Source organism: Mustela nivalis (genome assembly GCF_964662115.1).
Source record: "Mustela nivalis genome assembly, chromosome: X".
Taxonomy (NCBI): domain Eukaryota; kingdom Metazoa; phylum Chordata; class Mammalia; order Carnivora; family Mustelidae; genus Mustela; species Mustela nivalis.
Genome location: NC_139040.1, coordinates 72,863,182 through 72,885,655, shown reverse-complemented (window position 1 = coordinate 72,885,655; position 22,474 = coordinate 72,863,182). Strand labels below are relative to the sequence as shown.

The 22,474-nt window shown below is 37.4% G+C and overlaps 1 protein-coding gene across 1 annotated transcript in view; it reads left to right on the top strand.

Annotated features, from left to right (window-relative positions):
* Positions 1-22,474, top strand: part of HEPH (hephaestin) — a 125,869-nt gene that overhangs the window by 71,546 nt on the left and 31,849 nt on the right. Inside the window, exons 12-14 of the mRNA XM_082715898.1 lie at positions 7,574-7,787; positions 10,003-10,142; positions 11,051-11,182. Coding sequence (XP_082572024.1) covers positions 7,574-7,787; positions 10,003-10,142; positions 11,051-11,182 — 486 coding nt within the window. The remainder of the gene's footprint in view (positions 1-7,573; positions 7,788-10,002; positions 10,143-11,050; positions 11,183-22,474) is intronic.

Sequence of the window (22,474 nt, the reverse complement as noted above, 5' to 3'; positions counted from 1 at the left end):
AGGATCTGTATTCGAGGAACTACAGAACACTCATGAAAGAAATTGAAAAAGACACAAAAAGATGGAAGACCATTCCATGCTCTTGGATCAGAAGAATAAACATTATTAAAATGTCTATACTGCCTAGAGTAATCTATACTTTTAATGCCATTCCAATCAAAATTCCACCGGTATTCTTCAAAGAGCTGGAGCAAATAATCCAAAAATTTGTATGGAATCAGAAGAGACCCTGAATTGCTAAGGAAATGCTGAAAAAAAAAAAAAAAAAAACAGGGGCATCACGTTACCTGATTTCAAGCTTTACTAAAAGCTGTGATTACAAAGACAGCATGGTACTGGCATAGAAACAGACACATAGACCAGTGGAACATAGTAGAGAGCCCAGATATGGACCCTCAACTCTATGGTCAAATAATCTTTGACAAAACAGGAAAAGATCTAGAGTGGAAAAAAGACAGTCTCTTCAATAAATGGTGCTGGGAAAACTGGACAGCTATATGTAGAAGAATGAAACTCGACCATTCTCTTACACCATACACAAAGATAAACTCAAATTGGATAAAAGACTTCAACGTGAGACAGGAGTTCATCAGAATCCTAGAGGAGAACATAAGCAGTATGTTCTTCGATATCAGCTACAGCAACTTCTTTCAAGATATGTCTCCAAAGGCAAAGGAAACAAAACCAAAATAAACTTCTGGGACTTCATCAAAATCAAAACCTTCTGCACAGCAAAGGAAACAGTCAAGAAAACAAAGAGGCAACCCACGGAATGGGAGAAGATATTTTCAAATGACAGTACAGACAAAATGTTGATATCCAGGATCTATAAAGAACTCCTCAATCTCAACACACACAAAACAAATAATCATATCAAAAAAATGGGCAGAAGATATGGACAGACACTTCTCCAATGAAGACATACAAATGGCTATCAGACACATGAAAAAATGTTCATCTCTTTTAAGTTTTCCAAAGTGTCTGCAACAATTTGCATTCCCACCAACAGTGTAAGAGAGTTCCCCTTTCTCCACATCCTCTCCAACGTATGTTGTTTAGTGTCTTGTTAATTTTGGCCATTCTAATTGGTATAAGGTGGCCTTTATTTTCATTACATCTGTATCTTTGGTATAAATACCCAGTAGTGCTATTGCAGGGTCATTGGGTAGCTTTTTTAAAAAATATTTTGAGGAACCTCTGCAATGTTTTCCAAAGAGGCTGCACCAACTTTCATTAGCGTCAAAGTGTAAGAGGAATCCCTGAGCTCCACATCTTCTCCAACATTTGTTGTTTGCTGCCTTGGAAACAAACTTTGTCATTCTATCTGGTGCAAGGTAGTATCTCAATGTGGTTTGATTTTAATTTCCCTGATGGCTAATGATGATTTACCATTTTCCATGTGTCTGTTAGACATGTGTATGTCTTCTTTGGAGAGGAAGGCACATGTTCATGTCTTCTGCCCATTTTTTGATATGATTATCTGGTGTCTGGGTGTTGGGTTTGAGAAGTTCTTTATAGATCTTGGATTTCAGCCCTTTGTCTATAGTGTCAATTGTGAAAAGACCCCAAATCACCAAGTAAATTTTGAAAAAGAAAAACAGTTCTGGGGGCATCACGTTGCCTAATTTCAAGCTTGATTACAAACTGTGATCACCAAGACAGCATGGTACTGGCACAGAAACAGACACAAAGACCAATGGATCAGAGTAGAGAGCTCAGATATGAGTCGTCAACTCTATGATCAAATAATTTTTGACAAAGCAATAAAAAATATCCAGTGGAAAAAAGACAGTTTCTTCAAAAAATGATGCTGTGAAAATTGGACAGCTATGTAGAGAACAATCAAACTTGGTCATTCTCTTACACCATACACAAGGATAAATTCTAAATGAATGAATGACCTCAATGTGTGGCAGGAATCCATCAAAATCCTGGAGGAAAACATAGGCACTAACCTCTTCGACATTGGCCATAGCAACTTCTTTCAAGACATGTCTCCAAAGGCTAAGGAAACAAAAGTGAAAATGAACTTTGGGGACTTCGTCAAGATCAAAAATCTTCTCCACAGCAAAGGAAACAAGCCATCAAAACAAAGAGGCAACCTACAGAATAGAAGGAGATATTCAGAAATGACCCTACAGACTAAGAGTTGAAATCCAAGATTGATAAAAGACCTTTCCTTTCTTTCACTATTGGAGCTTTCTTTATGCATTATTCCCCTCTTCCCCACACCCTTTAAAATTTTTTCTTTCACTGCTCCTTTTTCCTCCCCTCTCTCATTTTTCCTCGTCCTCTCTCATAATCTTTTCTTTTTCTTATCTCTTTTTTTCTCTCATTTATTTCTGATCATTATTTCCTTCCTTCCTTCTATTTTATCTCCATCTTACTTTTTGTCTTTTCTTCTTTTTCATTTTCTTCTTCCAGTCTTCCATCTTCTTTCTAGTCTTCCTTCTTTTCTTTTTCTCTTTTCCTTCCTTCCCCTCACTTTTCTTCTTTTTCCCCTTTTATTTCTTCCTTTGATTTCCCCCTCTTTTTTGGCTTTCCTTTTTCTCCATTTCCTTCTTTATTTCTTTCTTTGTCTCTATTTCTCTCTTTTTAACTTTTTCCCTTTCCCCTGTTTTATTTTTTCTTTTGCTTCACTCTGTATCTTTTCTTTCCTCCTCTGTCTTCCTCTGTTTTTTCTTCCTTTTTATTCCTATTTTTTGTTTTTCCTTTATTTTACAATAACATTTTCACAAAACATAATAAATATCCATTTCTTCCACTTATTGATCTAGATACTAAGGATGTGAGGATGAACTAGGCAGCTCACAGTTAGTGTGAAAGGGATATGATATGATTTTTCCAGGAGCTATAGTAACACACACAAAACTATAACAAACTCTGCTTGACTTGTGTAGTAAAGCTTTCCTAGAGAATCAGGCACTCAAACTGATCATTTGAGGGAGTAAACTGTCATCAGGCACAGATAGGGGATGGGTGGTGAAGAAATGTTATTGTAGGCAGTGATTTGGAAGCAGCATCTGCCCAAAGAAGATAGCAATATTATAGTTAGTAGGAAGCTTATAGACAGACTTGGAATCAGCATCTTCTTGAAGAAGTTATACAAACTTATTTTATTAAGTGACCCTCAACTCAAGGTGGTATGCTAAAAGTTGTTTGGAAATGTGTGAAGATACTTTTAGTTGTCACAGTGATTGGGGTATGGAGGAGATGATACTATTATTTAGATAGTGGGATTCAGAAATGATAAAACTTTCATCAATATTTAAGGCACTCATAAACAGTAAAGAATAATCCCAAGCAAAATGCTAACAGCAGCCTTGTGGAGGAATAATGAGAAATAAGTCTTAAGAGGAGGAAAACTAGGAAGCTGTTTCAAGATCTGATGAGAGCCTGCCAATGGGTAGAAACAATAAGGATGGACAGAAGGGGTAGAGTTAAGGAATATTTGAGAAAGAAATTATGGAACTTTGATGAGGGGCTGAGCAAGAAAAAGATGCCTGAAGTTTCCAGCTTGCGTACTCTGTATATAGTGGCAACCATTAACCAAATGAGCAAGTACAGAAACAGGGAAGGATAGTAAGGTTTGGGTAGCAAGTATTCATTTTAGGGCATGCCAACTTTTAACTTCCTGGTGAAGTTCAGGTGGTGTGGCTTTCACAGTTGGTAGTTATGGGTAGAAATGTAGAGGTTGGAGAAGAAGTCCAGGCTAGTGGTTTTGAGTGTTCTCATAGTTCGAGTCCACAAGACGTGATGTTATAGGAAAGAAAACTTAAAGCAGAAATCAATATTTAGGAGGTAAAAGGGAGAAGAGAAGCCAAAATAAGGAAACAGAAAAGAATTTGTCAAAAAGTTAGGAGGAAACACAGATTCCAAAAACAGAAGAATATTTAAAGAGTAGCTTGGATAATAATGTTCATATGAGAAAATTTAGAGGATGTGCTAACTATTCCAAAGGCTCACAACTTCCCAGAATGTCTTCTTTTTGTTCTCATCCCCGACAGCTTTCATTGGGCTTTCTTCTCCATACCAATCACTGAGCTCGAGTTTTGGGCCACATATGCAACCACTCATTTGCACACACATGCATTCACTCAAAGCATATTTATTGCACACCTTCTATGTGTTAAGACTGGGGAAGAAGGATGAAAAAACAGAATGATTCTTACTCTCTGGAAAGATCCACAATAAACGTCAAAACACATACATAAAGCAATAAGATAATTTTAGATTGTGATATATATCATTAAGTTAATAAAATATAGTGTTGTGATAAAATTATAGGGGCATTACTTTAGAGAAGATGTTCATGGAAGGCCTCTCGAAGAATGTGATATGTACACTGAGACCTAAATAATGAAGAGGAAGGAGTGATATAAAGACTTCTAAGAAGAATATTTAAAACAGAGGGACAAGGACGTGCCAATGTCCAAAGGTGGAAAAAAGAATGGCCTTTCAAGGGTCAGAGTGAAAGATCAGTAGGGTTGTATTGTAGTAATCTAAGAAAAAGATTAACATGAAATAGGTTGGTGAGATTCATATTATGTGGTGTCTTATAGACCGTAGTTAGGAGCTTGGTTTGCATTCTGAGTATGAATGAAGTATTTGAAGCAAGGGAGCAATGTGCTCTGGATCATATTTGTTCAAGAGGGCCTCGAATCCTGTGTGAGGAATGGTTGAAGAGAGAAGGGGAAGAAGCAGAGAAGAAAGTTGGGAGACTGTTGAAGTTTCCATGTGAGAGACAATGGTGGTTTTGACTAGGGGAGACAGTGAAAATGGAAGGATAATTTGGGAGGAAAAGCCAATAGTATTTACTGATGGAATAGATGTGGAAGGGTAGAATAAATAGAAGAGTGGAAGTAGTTGTGGAAAGAAAGAGTAGATTCTTTCAAGAAGTCTATAAACTAGTGGAAAAAAAACTGTTTTGTGAAGAAAGGAGCACTTAGTGTTTAATCATGTGGTTTAGATGTAACGTGTGTCAAGAGTAAAGAGGCCAAGAATGAAGAGGTTGGTGTGAGCCAGAATAGCCATGGAGAGGTTTCTGGAAGAGAGGAAACATGAATTTGATCTTGGAGAATGAGTGAGGTCTTATAAGTATTTGTGGGAATGATGGGCAGGTGCATTTCAGAAAGGGAGCAACAACATGAGTGAAAATTCCAAGATAGAAATGAGATATTTGATAAGGGAATTCAGGAACAAATTTAGTTGGATCACTGGTTGAATTTGGGACTGAGCCATAGTTTGGAGCTAGCTCATAGAGGCCTTTAAAAGCCAGGGGAAATAAGTTTGTAGTGATGGGATAGGCAGTGGGCAGCAAATGAAGGAATGAGGAAAATAAAGGTTCTAAGAAAGTCAGGTTCTCCTGATCAACACTCTGTGAGCCTTTATGTCCTTGACATAAAAACCCGGGGCTTGATATCAGCTCTAGGCAGCTCTACAACAGTGATTTTTAAAACATATATCCAAATATTTTATTGTAAAAACTGAGGGAAAGTTATTCCAAAGCCCTCTGATATAATAGAATATTATATCAGCCATCACAAAGGATGAATGCCCAACTTTTGCATCAACATGGATGGGACTGGAGGAGATTATGCTGAGTGAAATAAATCAAACAGAGAAAGTCAATTATCACATGGTTTCACTTGCTTTTGGAACATAAGGAATAACATGGCAGACAGTAGGAAAAGGAAAGGGAAAGTGAATTGGAGGAATTTGGAAGGGGAAGATGAACTATGAGAGAACTATGACAGCTGATGATCACAAACCTCTGAGAAACAGAGGTTTTTAGAGGGGAAGGGGTTAGGGGATGGGTAAGCCTGGTGGTGGGTATTAAGGAGGGCACATATTGCATGGAGCACTGGGTGTGGTACATAAACAATGAATATTGGCACACCCGGGTGAGGGGGAAGTCCTCTGATATAAGCATCCCAGTAGTCAAGAAGGTTTTTTTGTTTTGTTTTGTTTTTGTTTTTAATGGGCCAATGAATTTTTTTGAATAATAATTATTGTAGTTTTATTTACTTATTAATAGCTTCATATATTAACTTTTACTATGCAATACGCTAAGCAACATATGCATATTATTTTATTTCATTCTAAAACAACCCAGTGAGATAAGTAAAATATTTGATCCCCATTGTACCATGAGGGAACTGAAACATACAGAGGCTTAAAAATTACTTCAAGATTAAATAGCTAACAAGTGTCAGGGTTGGGTGACCAACTCAGAACTGAGCAATTTCCACAGGGATATGGAACTTCCAGTGATAAGCCTGGGAAAGCCATCCTTGTGGCAGAGTTTAATTTTAAACCTAAGGAGTGCAGCATTGGAGCCAGAGGTGTTAACATCTGTGCTCACTGCTCTCAATAATGTTATAATATTCTTTTATCCAAAGCATAGAAGAAACTTATCTGAAACTACCTACACCCTTTTATTTTTTTACTTTTTAAAAAATTTTTTTTTAATTTTCAGCGTAACAGTATTCATTATTTTTGCACCACACCCAGTGCTCCATGCAGTCTGTGCCCTCTATAATACCCACCACCTGTTACCCCGACCTCCCACCCCCTGCCCCTTCAAAACCCTCAGATTGTTTTACAGAGTCCATATTCTCTCATGGTTCACCTCCCCTTCCAATTTCCCCCAACTCCCTTCTCCTCTCTATCTCCCCATGTCCTCCATGCTCTTTGTTATGCTCCACAAATAAGTGAGATCATATGATAATTGACTCTCTCTGCTTGGCTTATTTCACTCAGCATAATCCCTTCCAGTACCATCCATGTTGCTACAAAAGTTGGGTCTTTGTCCTTTCTGATGGAGGTATAATACTCCATAGTGTATATGGACCACATCTTCCTTATCCATTTGTACGTTGAAGGGCATCTTGGTTCTTTCCACAAAAAAATATTTGTTTTTAAATTTCTTTTCAGTGCTCCAGAATTCATTGTTTATGCACCACACCCAGTGCTCTGTGCAATACGTGCCCTCCACAATACCCACCTCTAGGCTCACCCAACCTCCCACCCCCTTCAGTTAGTTCGTCAGAGCCCACAGTCTCTCATGGTTCAACTCTCCCTCCAATTTCCCCAAACTCCCTTCTCCTTTCCATCTCCCCATGTCCTCTGTGTTATTCCTTATCCTCCACAAATAAGCAAACCCTATGTTAACTCACTCTCTGTGCCTGACTCAGAAAAATCTCGTCCAGTCCCATCCATGTTGATACAAAAGTTGGGTATTCATCTTTTATGATGGAGGCATAGTACTCCATAGTGTATATGGACCACATCTTCTTTATCCATTTGTCCATTGAAGGCATCTTGGTTTTTTCCACAGTTTGGCGACTGGGGCCATTGATGCTATGAACATTGGAGTACAGATGGCCCTTCTTTTCACTACATCTGTATCTTTGGGGTAAATAGCTAGTAATTCAATTGCAGGATCACAGGGAAGATATATTTTTAATAAAACTACCCGCACTCTACCGTATGCCTAGAAAGAGGCAGAAAATCCCCCAGGGACTACACAGGTATATTCACATTCAGGTTTTTCCCTCTGTTTCTTCCTTAGGGATGTTTGAAATTTATTGCCAGGCAGGCAGCCATAGAGAATCGGGGATGAAAGCAGTCTATAATGTCTCCCAGTGTCCTGTTCATCAAGCTAATGATCACCAACGGTACCAGGCTGCAAGAATCTACTACATCATGGCAGAAGAGGTGGAGTGGGACTATTGCCCTGACAGGAGCTGGGAACTGGAATGGCACAATCAGTCTGAGGAGGAAAGGTAAGGTTTCAGAAAATAAGAGATCACACTTTCAGAGACTCTGGACCATTTTACAGATAAAGAAGGTACTGAAGTACCGAGAAAAGGAAACAGTTATCTAAAGTAACCTAATAAGATACCAGCAAATCTGGAACAGGTACTAAGATGTTGATAAGCTGGAACTCAGTGCTTCTTCTATAGTACTATACCGATGGGTCTGAAGTAAAAGACTTTGCCCATATCTTCCTGCTCTTGATCTTTTACTCTTTTCCTTTAGTTGCTTATAGTGCCTACAGCATAATTTAAATATTATAGAGGTCTTACTCAAAGGACTGAACACCCCAAGCTTACCTGTCACTTGACAAAATGTCACTAAGGTACAGCGAAGATGCACAGCAGAAAAATTCCAACATAGAGTAGTGTGAGTAGAATTTTATTTCTTAATAGTATAAATATAAGCAGCCCATGGCCAGTAGGTAAACTAGTCACCCATAATACTTTCTTTTATCTCTGAAACAAAGATGTCTATATTACTTATAGTCCTTTCCAGCAATCAAACAAGGGTGAAAGCAGTCAAGGGCAAGCAGCAGTATCTGTAAGGTAATGACCTAAAAGTTGTATACATCACTTTCTTTCATAATCCATTATTCTGAACTTACTAATGTGGCCATACCTAGCTGCAAGAAAGTCTGGGACTTGGAGAGGTTGGAGGGTTGGGAAAAATAAATGAAGTGGAGTAGGATATACAAGCTTCCAGTAATGCAATAAATAAGTCACAGAATAAAGGTACATCATAAGTAATATAGCCAATGATTTTGTAATAGAGATGTACTGAGGCAAATGGTAGCTATAGTTGTGAATATGGCGCTAATGTATACATTTATCCAATCATTGTGTTATACATATGAAGCTAATGCAACTTTGTATGTCAACTGTACTAAAAAATAAAGCCTGGAAAATGTAATATGTCATCCATGGTTAACTGGTCATGAATTCAGCTAAAATCTAGGTGATTCTACTGCTATAAAGGAAGGAGAGGAGAACAGAAACTAAAGTATAGTTTAGCAATTTCCACTATAATTATTTTTGGTGCCCTCACAACTCTTTAGCAATTCCTGTCTTCTTTGTCAGTTGCTGTTTGTTAAAGTGTTGAGGGTAGTGGGGGGAAGGGAGGGGAAAAAAGTGAAACAGGATGGGACCAGGGAGGGAGAAAAACCATAAGAGACCCTTAATCTCAGGAAACAAACTAAGGATTGCTGGGGTGTGGGGTGGGAGTGATAAGGTGGTTGGGTTGTGGAATCAGGGAGGGTATGTGCTATGGTGAGTACTGTGAATTGTGTAAGACTGATGATTCACAGACCTGTACCCCCTGAAGCAAATAATACATTACATGTTAACAAAATAGAATAAAATAAATAAACAAATAAAATCTTCTTGCTAACTTGTTCTGAAACATAGAGAAAGTGACTTTTCTTACCTGGTACTTAGTTTGCATATCTTTAAAGTGATGTGGTATATGATGAATTATTGAACTCTACCTCTGAAACTAAGGATGTGCAATATGTTGGCTAATTGAATTTAAATAAATCAATAAATCAATAAAGTGAAAGAACTTGATTAGAAGGAAATAAGGAAGAAGCAGCAGAGTTGTATCCAAGTTCTAGCTCCCTTTCTATCTGATGGTATCAATGAAGATAAGTTCTGTCACTTCTGGACTACTGGTTCTACTTCTACCTATCTCATTATTCTACTGGAAATCTCAAATGATTAAAAAAATACGGTTATTTGTAAACAGGAAAGCATCCCATAAGGGGGAATCTGTAAAATTCCATTTACTCCTTAACTCTTCCTATTCCTTGCTCTCCAGCAGCAGCAGCAGTTAGTGCTCTCCTTCCATCCTATAACTTGTCTGTTTGTCAAAATAATTCCAACTGAGACATCCAACGGAGATGAGAGCTAAAACCCAGAGCTTCTGATTCTTTTTCCATTGTTCTTGTCATAGAAATTATATTACAAATTATAATATAGATTATGATAAATAAGGAAACATATACAGGTATTTAGATCTGGTATCTTTATTGCAGTTATAGAGCCAATGCGGGAAATCTGACATTAGAAAGAATATGTCTTCTCTTTCTTCTGTCTGTGATATGATGTTGGGTGTGACTTAGCTTTCTCATACCTGAAAATAAGGGGTCAAGGCCAGGTGCTAATACCACTCTTTGGATTCCTCTAGTTATGGTCACATCTTTCTGAGTAACCAGAATGGGCTCCTGGGTTCCAGATACAAGAAAGCTGTATTCAGAGAATACACTGATGGTACATTCAAGATCCCTCGGCCACGGACTGGATCAGAGGAACACTTGGGAATATTAGGTAAGTTAGCTCCTCCTAGGATCTATAGGTTTATGATGCTCCTAGGAAGGCTACGTCATATCAGGAAGGCCTCTTTATTTCTTTCTATTAGTTTCTCCTTATGGTAAATGGAACAGTAGTCATAATTTTAAAATCAGCCATAAAAATGAGCAACCAAAGTGGAGAGATTTATGAATTCTATGCAACATGAGCCATATTTTTCCAGTAATATCCCTAGGGATCTCTGACAGTTATACATGTTTTAAAAATACTAAAGGCAAGGGAAGTTAAGAATATCAAAGAGTAAGAAAAATGATGTACAGGGAATCAGTATTATCCTTGCTCCCCAGTTTAATTATTAATTAAGGGCCAGTTAGTTTCTTCATTCTTGTCCTCACATAGAAGAAAGCTATTGGCCCTTGAAGGGACCCAACAGTGTTTGTTTGTTTGTTTGTTTGTTTACTCTGTGCCAAACTCTTAGTCCTTACTAATAGTGATTCCATAGAGTCCTAATTATCTAGATCCTGATGAAATTACATAGATGATAGATAGATGATGATAGATAGATAGATAGAGAAAGATGATAGATAGATGATAGATAGATAGATAGATAGATAGATGATAGATAGATATATAGATAGATAATAGAAAATATATAATAGATAATAGATAGAAATTTGGTCTGGGAAAGTAGAGATAAATAGAGGCACAGTCTTCTTATTGAAGTACCCTCATCCTGTAGGTGCCATTGTCTGTGTAAGGGCTTCTGAACTAAAAAAAAAAAAATGAACCAATTATGATTTTAATTCTAATGACTGAAACACCTAATTCTAGGGAGCCCCATATGTATGTCCTTTTCTTCAATGCCTTTAGTATCCCTGTTACCACTACTCCACTAATGTGACTTTCTCTTCTTTTGCATATATTAGGTCCACTTCTGAAAGGAGAGGTTGGTGATATCTTAACTGTGGTGTTCAAGAATAACGCCAGCCGTCCCTACTCTGTTCATGCCCATGGAGTGCTAGAATCTAGCACTGGATGGCCACTGGCTGCTGCACCTGGTGAGTGGGAACACATAGTTGAAGGGAAAAAGGTCGTGTAGAACCTCTGTTTCAGGCCCTTGGCTTGATCTTTTTTTTTTTTATTGCTCTTTGAGAACTTAAATAAGAATATTAACCAGGGCACACAACCTTAATTTATCTCTGTGAGGTATTAATTTTTTATCTCAGAACAGGGTACATATCTTAGGTCTTTAGTTTAGTCAGACATCCTTAATACTGGTCACACATGAAGCTTTGTACTGAACGTAAGCTTGGATGTAGACTGAGAATGTAACCTTCTCTAGATCTGAAGTTAACCTTGGCTATAGTCTGTTTCTAATCATGGCTATATAGTGACCTGTCCCAGACCACAAACTGATCCTTAACCTCAGTCATTGAGAAGGTTATTATCTTCTTATTATAGATTAAATTTTAAACCTGGTCATATACTAAGTTCTTAATACTAAAATGTAGGGTGGACATGTTCTTGACTGAATTGTCTTCTACACATTTATTCATTGAATAAATGCTTACTGGTAGCCTAGTTGGTAAAGAGACAATTTTAGAAATTATGAATGCAGTTGGAAATAATACATGTTCCTAATTTAAAAATAGGTTATTATGAGACAAGTAAAGTTGTAATTGTAATACAGTGTCTTTTGTGTTAATGAGTGTTTTTAAATTTTGCCAGAAAAGTATAACAAAGGGTACCTAAGAGGACAGCTAAGATGGTAGCATAGTAGGAGGACCCAAGGCCCCTCTTGTCCCTTGAACAAAACTAGATAATTATTGGATCATTCTGAATACCTAAGAAATCAGCCTGAGTATAGACAGAACAAATTCCAAAAATAGAGGGAGAGAAAAGACCACACTGAAGAAGGCAAGAAGTACAGAGGAACAGTTGAGGGGAGATATGGATCATGCATTCTGCAGAGAGGAGGAAACCCTGGTCACAGAGAGAGGCATATGAGAGTAGAGCACACAAGGTAGTGCAAAAGGAGAATTCACCCCAAAGTCATTGGCTGGAGAAATGAGAGCAGCTGATTATCATGAGCTTTTCAAACAAACAGGGCTTGGAGACTGGATTTTTAAAGGTCAGCAGGCACCTAAGGCATGCAGGAGGGAGATTGTTTGCTCTTCTAGGAGCATGTCTGTGGGAGGTGGTATTGACAAGGATGTCTCTTAGGGAAAAAGAGCCAGTGGATGCCATAGCCCTCCCTTGATCCTTCATATAGGCATGAAGCCACCTGTCAAGGGCACCTTGGTCCAACACACACTGCCTGGCTTGCTTGTGCCACGCTGTATGCCTTGAATAAGCCTGCATCAGTCCCAGAACAGCAAGAGCCTTCCAAGAAGACCAGTGTGGGCCCCCACCCACATACCATGTTCCAAAAGTTTGAAGTTTTAAAATTCAGGATACTTGGCAGGCCTAGAGTCTGGAAAGTACTGAGATGCTCCTAGAGAGAAGGCAGGAAAACAACCCAGAAGCAGACAGCATGAAAAGAACAGACAGCGATCCAAAAAAAATACTTGGATGTGCAGCTGAGATTATTTGCTCTTCTGGAAGTGATTTCCTGAAAGCAGCAAACAAGGAAACCCCCCTGCTGGGAGAAAGGAACTGCCTGTTGCCATTGCCCCACCCTCCATATAAGCACAGAACCACCTGCACTAGTGTCTGCACAATGCACAACACTGTCACTGACTGCCTAACCTGCTTATACCAAGTCCCACAAATATGCACTCTACCAGTACTGCCTTTCTTGTTCCAACTTGACTAACTCCCAGTGGAGTTAGTCATCCATACTATGTCTCCTAAACATATATTTTTGTAAAGCTCCAATTCTAGTGGAAAAAACATAATGTCTCATTCATCAAGTAGACCAGTGTAAACCTAGGTAAAATTCATCACATTCAGGCCAAGGTCCAAATGATGTCATATACAGACAAGAAAAGCCTTTAGAGAAGACTGGCCTGAAGAATAGAGCAGCCAAAACACAGCAGCAGAGTGTACACAACACACACCAGAGACACTCCCTGAAGTGTCAAGTCCTAGACACTATATGACCTCTTCTTTATAAGGTCATTACTCTCAGGAATAGGGAACACAACAGAATTTCTAACACACAGAAGATAGTGACTTAGACAAAATGCCAAAATGGAGGAATTAATCCCAAATGAAACAAGATAGGGTCATGGCCAGAGATCTAATCAAAGCATATATGGACATGCCTGATGGAGAATTTAGAGCAAAAATCTTAAGGATACTCCCTGGATTTGATAAAAGAATACAAGACTTCAGAGAGTCTCTTGATGTAAAGATAAAAGAGTTAAAAAATAATCAGTCAGAAATGAAAATCATAATAACAGATTTGAAACAGACTGATTGTAATGAACACAAGGATAGAAGAAGCAGAGGAAAAGTGAGTATTATTGAAGAGAAAAAAAAAAAGAAAAATTATGAAGCTAAACAAAGGAGAGAAAGAAGAATTGTGGAACATGAGATTAGACTTACAATCAGTGACATCATCAAACAACATTTATATCATAAAAATCCCAGAAGAGAGAGGAAAGAGGGTAGAAAATTTATTTGAGAAAATGATAGCTAAAAGCTTTCCTACTCTGGAGAAGGAGACAGACATCCAAATCTAAGAAGCACAAAAAAACTCCCATTAAAATCAACAAAAGTAGGCCGATACCAAAACACATTGTAATAAAAATATAGTGTTACACAAAAATGTCCTAACAGTAGAAAGACAGTGGAAATACCCAACTTCAAAGGGAAGATCCATCTAAGCTACAGACCTCCCCAGAGAAACTGTGATGAATGGGGAAAAAATATATGCAGCCAAGAATACTCTATACAGCAATATTATCATTCAGTATAGAAGGAGAGATAAAGAGTTTTCCAGACAAATAAAAAAGAAAGGAGGCTGTGACCACTAAATCATCCCTGCAAGAAATATTAAAGGGGGCCCTTTGGGCAGAGGGAGAAAAGACCACAAGTGACAAGAAAATAAATGAACACAGAAAATATACAGAAAAAAAGTGACAAAAGAAGTAATAAAATGGCAACAAAAACATACCTATCAATAATGACTCTGAATGTGAATGGACTGAACTCTCTTTCAAAAGACATAGGGTGTCTGAATGGATAAAAAAAAAAAAAAAAACAAGACCCATATATATGCTGCCTACACTCATTTTAGACCTAAAGACATCTGTAAATTGAAAAGGAGGGAATGGAGAAACATTTACCATACAAATGGACATCAAAAGAAAGTTGGAGGAGTGATACTTAGACAACTAGGCTTTATTTATTCTTTTTAATTTTTTTAAAAAAATTTATTAACATATAATGTATTATTATCCCCAGGGGTACAGGTCTGTGAATTGCCAGGTTTACACACTTCACAGCACTCACCATAGAACATACTCTCCCCAATGTCCATAACCCCACCACCCTCTCTCTCCCCCCTCCACCCAGCAACCCTAAGTTTGTTTTGTGAGATTAAGAGTCTTTTATGGTTTGTCTTCTTCCTGATCCCATCTTGTTTCATTTATTCTTTCCCAACCCCCCAAAACCCCAACGTTGCATCTCCACTTCCTCATATCAGGGATACCATATAGTTGCCTTTCTCCGATTGACTTATTTCATTAAGCATAATACCCTCTAGTCCCATCCACATCATTGCAAATGGCAAGATTTCATTTCTTTTGATGGCTGCATAGTATTACATTGTGTGTGTATGTGTGTGTGTGTATGTATATATCTATATAGATATACAGATGTATATCTATATAGATATCTGTATATATATACATGTATATATGTATGTATGTATATATGTATACATATATAGATATCTATATGTCCACAATAGCCAAACTATGGAAAGAACCTAGATGTCCATCAACAGATGAATGCATAAAGATATAGATATATACATATATAGATATCTATTGGCTATTGTGGACATTGCTGCTATAAACATTCAGGTGCACATGCCCCTTCGGATCACTACATTTGTATCTTTAGGGTAAATACCCAGTAGTGCAATTGCTGGGACATGGGGTAGCTCTATTTTCAACTTTTTGAGGAACCTCCATACTGTTTTCCAGAGTGCTTGTACCAGCTTCCATTCCAACCAAGAGGTGTAGGAGGGTTCCCCTTTCTCTGCATCCTTGCCAGCATCTGTCATTTCCTGACTTGTTAATTTAAGCCATTCTGACTGGTGGAAGGTGGTATCTCATTGTATTTTTTTAAATATTTTGTTTATTTATTTATTTGACAAACAGGGATCATAAGTAGGCAGAGAGACAGGCAGAGCAAGAGGAGTAAGCAGGCTCCCTGATAAGCAGAGAACCCAAAGCGGAGCTTGATTTCGGGACCCTGAGATCATGACCTGAGCCAAAGGCAGAGGCTTTAACCCACTGAACCACCCAGGCGTCCTTTCATTGCAATTTTGATTTGTATTTTCCTGATGCCAAGTGATGTGGAGCACTTTTTCATGTGTCTGTTGGCCATCTGGATGTCGTCTTTGCAGAAATGTCTGTTCATGTCCTCTGCCCATTTCTTGATTGAATTCTTTGTTCTTTGGGTGTTGAGTTTGATAAGCTTCTTATAGATTTTGGATACTAGGCCTTTATCTGATATGTCATTTGCAAATATCTTCTCCTATTCTGTCAGTTGTCTTTTGGTTTTGCTAACTGTTTCCTTTGCTGTGCAAAAGCTTTTGATCTTGATGAAATCCCAATAGTTCATTTTTGCCCTTGCTTCCCTGGCCGTTTGGTGATGTTCCTAGGAAGAAGTTGTTGTGGCTGAGGTTGAAGAGGTTACTGCCTGCATTCTCCTCAAAGATTTTGATGGATTCCTTTCTTAACATTGAGATCCTTTATCCATATTGAGTCTGTTTTCATGTGTGGTGTAAAGAAACGGTCCAGTTTTATTTTTCTGCATGTGGCTGTCCAATTTTCCCAGCACCATTTATTGAAAAGGCTGTCTTTTTTCCATTGGACATTATTTCCTGCTTTGTCAAAGACTAGTTGACCATAGAGTTGAGGGACTATTTATGAGCTCTCTATTCTGTTCCATTGAGCTATGCATTTGGTTTTGTGCCAGTAGTATACTGTCTTACTCATACTATGTTCTTATAATTGTATTTCTTTGGTGTTGATTGTGATCTCTTCAATTTCATTCATGATTTTATATATTTGGGTCCTTTCTCTTTTATTTTTGATAAGTCTGCCCAGGGGGTTATCAGTCTTATTAATTCTTTCAAAGGACCAGCTCCTAGTTTAGTTGATTTGTTCTATTGTTTTTATTTATTGTTTTGGTTTCAATTTCATTGATTTATGCTCTGATCTTTATGATTTTTCATCTCCTGCTGGATTTAGGCTTTCTTTAGTTGTTCTTTGTCCAGGTCCTTTAGGTGTAGGGTTAGATTGCGTATTTGAGATCTTTCTTGTTTCTTGAGAAAGGCTTGTATTGCTATCTATTTTCCTCTCAGGACTGCCTTTGCTGTGTCCCACAGATTTTGAACCATTGTGTTTTCATTATCATTTGTTTCCATGAGATTTTTTTCAATTATTCTTTAATTTCCTGGTTGATCCATTCATTCTTTAAAAGGATGGTATTTAGTCTCCATGTATTTGGGTTCTTTCCAAATTTCCTTTTGTGATTGAGTTCTAGCTTCAGAACATTGTGGTCTAAAAATATGCAGGGAATGATCCCAATCTTTTGGTACTGTGTGAGACCTAATTTATGACCCAGGATGTGATCTATTATTCTGGAGAATGTTCTGTGCGCACTAGAGAAGAATATGTATTCTGTTGCTTTGGGATGGAATGTTCTGAATATATCTGTAGTATCCATCTGGTCCAGTGTATCATATAAAGCCTTTATTTCCTTGTTGATCTTCTGCTTGGATGATCTGTCCATTTCAGTGAGGGGAGTGCTAAAGTCCCCTACTATTATTGTATTATTTTTGATGTGTTTCTTTGATTTTGTTATTAATTGGTTTATATAGTTGGCTCTCCGATGTTAGGGACATAGATATTTAAAACTGTTAGGTCTTCTTGTTGGGCAGACCCTTTGAGTATGATATAGTGTCCTTCCTCATCTCTTATGGTTTAAATCTCTTCCTCATCTCTGGTTTAAAATCTAATTGATCTGATATAAGGATTGCCACCGCATTTTTCTTCTGATGTCCGTTAGCATGGTACATTTTTTTCCACACCCTCACTTTAAATCCGGAGGTGTATTTGGGCCTAAAATTATGTTCTTGTAGACAGCATATTGATGGATTTGTTGTTGTTGTTGTTTTAATCCATTCTGATAACCTGTGTCTTGTGATTGTGGCATTTAGCCCATTTAAATTCAGGGTAACTATTGAGAGATATGAATTTAGAGCCATTGTATTGCCTATAAGGTCACTCTTACTGTATATTGTCTCTGTTCCTTTCTGACCTACTACTTTTAGGGTCTCTCTTTGCTTAGAGGACCCCTTTCAATATTTCCTATAGAGCTGGTTTGATGTTTACAAATTCTTTAAGTTTTTGTTTGTCCTGAAAGCTTTTTATCTCTCCTTGTATTTTCAATGATAGTCTAGCTGGATATAGTATTCTTGGCTGCATGTTTTTCTCAGTTAGTGGTCTGAATATATCATGCCAGTTCTTTCTGGCCTTCCAGGTCTCTGTGGATAAGTCTGCTGCCAATTTAATATTTTTACCATTGTATGTTACAGACTTCTTGTCCTGGGCTGCTTTCAAGATTTTCTCTCTGTCTCCAAGACTTGTAAATTTTACTATTAGATGATTTGGTTTGGACCTATTCTTATTGCTTTTGAGGGGGGTTCTCTGCACCTCCTGGATTTTGATGCTTGTTCCCTTTGCCATATAAGGGAAATTCTCTACCATAATTCTCTCCAATATACCTTCTGCTCCCCTCTCTCTTTCTTTTTCTTCTGGAATCCCAATTATTCTAATGTTGTTTCATCTTATGGTATCACTTATCTATCGAATTCTCCCTTCATGGTCCAGTAGTTGTTTGTCTCTTTTGCTCAGCTTTTTTATTCCTTGTCATTTGGTCTTCTATATCACTAATTCTCTCTTCTGCCTCATTTATCCTAGCAGTAAGAGCCTCCATTTTTTATTGCACCTCTATCAAAATATAAATAAATAAATAATAAAAATAGCCTTTTTTGATTTCAACTTGTTTAGATTTTAGTTCTTTTATTTCTACAAAAAGGGCTTTTATTTCTCCAGACAGGGTCTCTCTAATATCTTGCGTGTCTTTTTCAAGCCTGGCTAGCATCTTGAGAATTGTCATTCTGAACTCTAGATCTGACATATTACCAATGTCCATAGTGATTAGGTCCCTAGCCTTCAGTACTGCCTCTTGTTTTGTTGTTGTTGTTGTTGTTTTGTTTTTGTTTTTGTTTTTTTTGTGTGTGTTTTTTTGATGAATTTTTCCACTTTGTCATTTTATCTAGGTAGGAATTTATGAAGGAGTTAATAAAATACTAAAAGGGTGGCAAAGACCCCAGGAAAATGTGCTTTAACCAAATCAGAAGAGACCCCAAATAATGGGAGGAAGAAAGGGGATAAAAAGTTCAGAAAAAAAAATTAAAAGAAAGTAAATAAAGAAAAAAAATATAAAAAAGAATATATATATATATACATATACATATGTATATATATATATGACTGGTGAATAGAACAATGTTGCCCACTTAATCTTGGGAGTATTTTGTTCCCTTAGAAGAAACTACCTATCAAAATTTTAAAGAATGAAAATCATATATAGGGGTAAACACAATGAAAGGATGGAATATGAGTATATATACATTTTTTAAATTTTAAAATAGATGTTGATAAGTAGGTTGGGAGAATAAAGAAAAAAACTGGAGAGAATTTTCTCAGGCTGGAGACTAGAACAAAGTCCCCTGCTAGATTTAGGTTATATTTTGATCTATTACAAGTACCCCAAATTTTTTTAAAAGAAAAAATTTCATGTGTATACAAAAATAAAGTTAGATACAATGAATGATAAAATATGACTATAATAACGAAGGTTCAAAAAAGTTTTTTAATGAAAGGTATTAAGATAAACTAGTTAAAAACATCAAGATAGGAAAGGATAAAGTTAAGAAAAATTTTAGCAGAAGAAATAATAAAATTAAAAAAAAATTAACTTTGCAAGGCTAAAGAATCATGGGGAGAAAGCCATGAATTCCATGCTTTGTTTTCTCCTCCTCTGGAATTCCACTGTTCTTCTTGGTAAGTGAACTTGGGTTTGGCTGGATTTATTGCTGAACTTCTGGGGGAGGGGCCTGTTGTATTGATTCTCAAGGTCTTTGCCCCCAGACAGAATTGCACCACCCTTACCAGGGGCCAGGCTAAGTAATCCACTCGGGTTCACTTTCTGGAGCTTTAGTTCCCTGAACACTTTCCGTAGAGTTCTGGAGGACAGGAATAAAAATGACAGCCTCCCAATCTCTGGCCCGGAGGGGGCGAGAGCTTGGGGCCCCACTCCTCAGTGCACCCTCTGAGAAAAGTGCTCATTCTCTCCTGTCTCCCTGGCCTCCAGCTGCGCTTGTGACCAAGCATCTCTGTCTCTGGCACACAGCCTCTCCTAGAGTCTGTGAGCACCACAGATCCCCACATTCTTCCAGGAGTGTCTCCCCAGAACTTGTGGGGTCCTTGCTCACAGAGCAGTGGCTTGTGCCATTGATCACAATTTAAGGTAACCCCGAGTTGAGAGCTCATTCCTCAGCTCCATATCTGTAGCTGGCTTCCCTACTCTAATACCTGTGAGCTCTGTGACACTCAGAGAGTCCCTATCCCATGACCCCATGGGACATGAGGACTCACTGTCCCCATGTGGGCTTCACCCCGCCTCAGCCTCTGGTGTGATGTCCCTCAGTGGAGCAGACTTTTAAAAGTTCTGATTTTGTGCTCCACTTCTCCACTTCTGATTTTGTGCTCCACCACTTGCCAGGAGCCAGCTCCTCCCCCCCCACAGTCTATCTGCCCATTACTTTGGATTCACTTCTCCACCAATCCTACCTTTCAGAAAGTGAGTGATTTTCTGTTTCTAGAATTGCTGCTCTTCTTCTCTTCAATCTCCTGTTGGATTTGTAGGTGTTTGGAATGGTGTGATAAGCTATCTAGCTGATCTCCTGCTACCTGATGTCATCTCAGTCTGATAGTTCCCCACCATCTTGACTTCTCCCCCAACAACTAGACTTTAAAACAAAAACTGTAACAAGAGATGAAGAAGAGGAATATCCAACAAGAAGATCTAACAATTGTAAATATTTATGCCTCCAACTTGGGTACACCTAAATATATTAAATAATAGCAAACATGAAGGAATCATTGATAATAATACAATAATAGAAGGGGAATTTAACAGCCCACTCACAACAATGGAAAGATCATCTAAGCAGAAAATCAACAGGGAAACAATGGCTTTTATTTACGCACTAGACCAGATAGATATATTGAGAACATTTTATCCTAAAACAGCAGAATATACATTCTTTTCAAGTACACATGTGGTATTCTCCAGAATAGATCACATACTAGATCATAAATCAGGCCTCAAACTGTAGAAAAAGACTGAGACAATACTATACATATTTTTTTTTAAAGATTTTATTTATTTATTTGACAGAGAGAGATCACAAGTAGACAGAGAGGCAGGCAGAGAGAGAGAGGAGGAAGCAGGCTCCCTGCTGAGCAAAGAGCCCGATGTGGGACTCGATCCCAGGACCCTGAGATCATGACCTGAGCCGAAGGCAGCGGCTTAACCCACTGAGCCACCCAGGCGCCCCACTATACATATTTTTAATCACAATTCTATAATACTTGAAGTCAGCCACAAGAAAAAATTTGGAAATGTCACAAATACATAAAGGTTAAATAACATGCTACTAAAGAATGAAAAGACCACCAGGATATCAAAGAAGAATTAAAAAAAAAAAAAATATATATATATATATATACATACATACACACACACACACACACGGATACAAATGAAAATGAAACCACAATGCTCTAAAAACTTTGTGACACAGCAAAAGTGGTCCTTAAGAGGATGTATATAGCAGTAGAGGCCTATCTCAAAAATCAAGAAAAATCTCAAATAAATAGCCCAGTATTACATCTAAAGGAGCTACATAAAGAATAAGAAATGAAGCCTAAATCCAGCAGAACAATTGAAATAATAAATATTAGAACAGAAATAAATTAAATAAATGATATAGAAATAAAGAAACAAAAAAACCACCACCACCACCAACAACAACCAAAACAATAGGACATATCAATAAAGCCAGGAACTGGTTCTTTGGAAAAAAAAAATTAACAAAAGTTATACAATTCTATCTAAACTTATGAAGAAGAAAAGAGAAAGTAGCCAAATAAATAAAATCACAAAAATAGATGAGAAATAACAACCAACACCACAGAAATACAAACAATTATGAGAATACAAAAAAAAAAAAAAAAAAAAAAACCTATATGTAAACAAATTGAACAACTTGGAAGAAACAGGTAAATTCCTAGAACCATATAATCTACTAAAACATAAACAGGAAGAAATGGGAAATTCAAACAATAGACTAAGCAGCAAAGAAATTGAATCAGTAACCAAAACCTCCCATGAAACAGTTCCTGGGTGGCATAGTTGGTTCAATATCTGACTGTTGGCTTCAGCTCAGGTCATGTTCTCTCAGCTGTGAGATTGAGCCCCATGTGAGGCTCCACACTCAGTGAGAATTCTGCTTCAAATTTTTTTCTCACTCTTCCCCATCTGTCCCTCCCTGCTTACATGCTTTCTCTCTCATCTCTCTCTCTATCAAATGAATAAATAGATTATTTTTTTAAATCTCCCAACAAACAAAAGTGCAGGGCCAGATGGCGTCACAGATGAATTCTACAAAACATTTAAATAAAAGTTAATACTAATTCTTCTCAAACTATTTCAAAAAATAGAAATGGAGGGAAAACTTCCAAATTCTTTCTTTGAGGCTAGCATTACCCTAATACCAAAACTAGAAAAAGAATCCACAAAAAAGTAAAATATAAGCCAATATCCCTGATGAACAGAAATGGAAAAATCTTCAATAAAATACTAGTAAAGCAAACCCAACAGTACATTAAATAAATCATTCACCATAATCAAGTGAAATTTATCCCTGGGCTGCAAATACAGTTCAATATTTGCAAATCAATTAACATGACATGCTACATTAATAAAAGAAAAGATAAAATGATTCTCTCAATAGATGCAAAAATACATTTGAC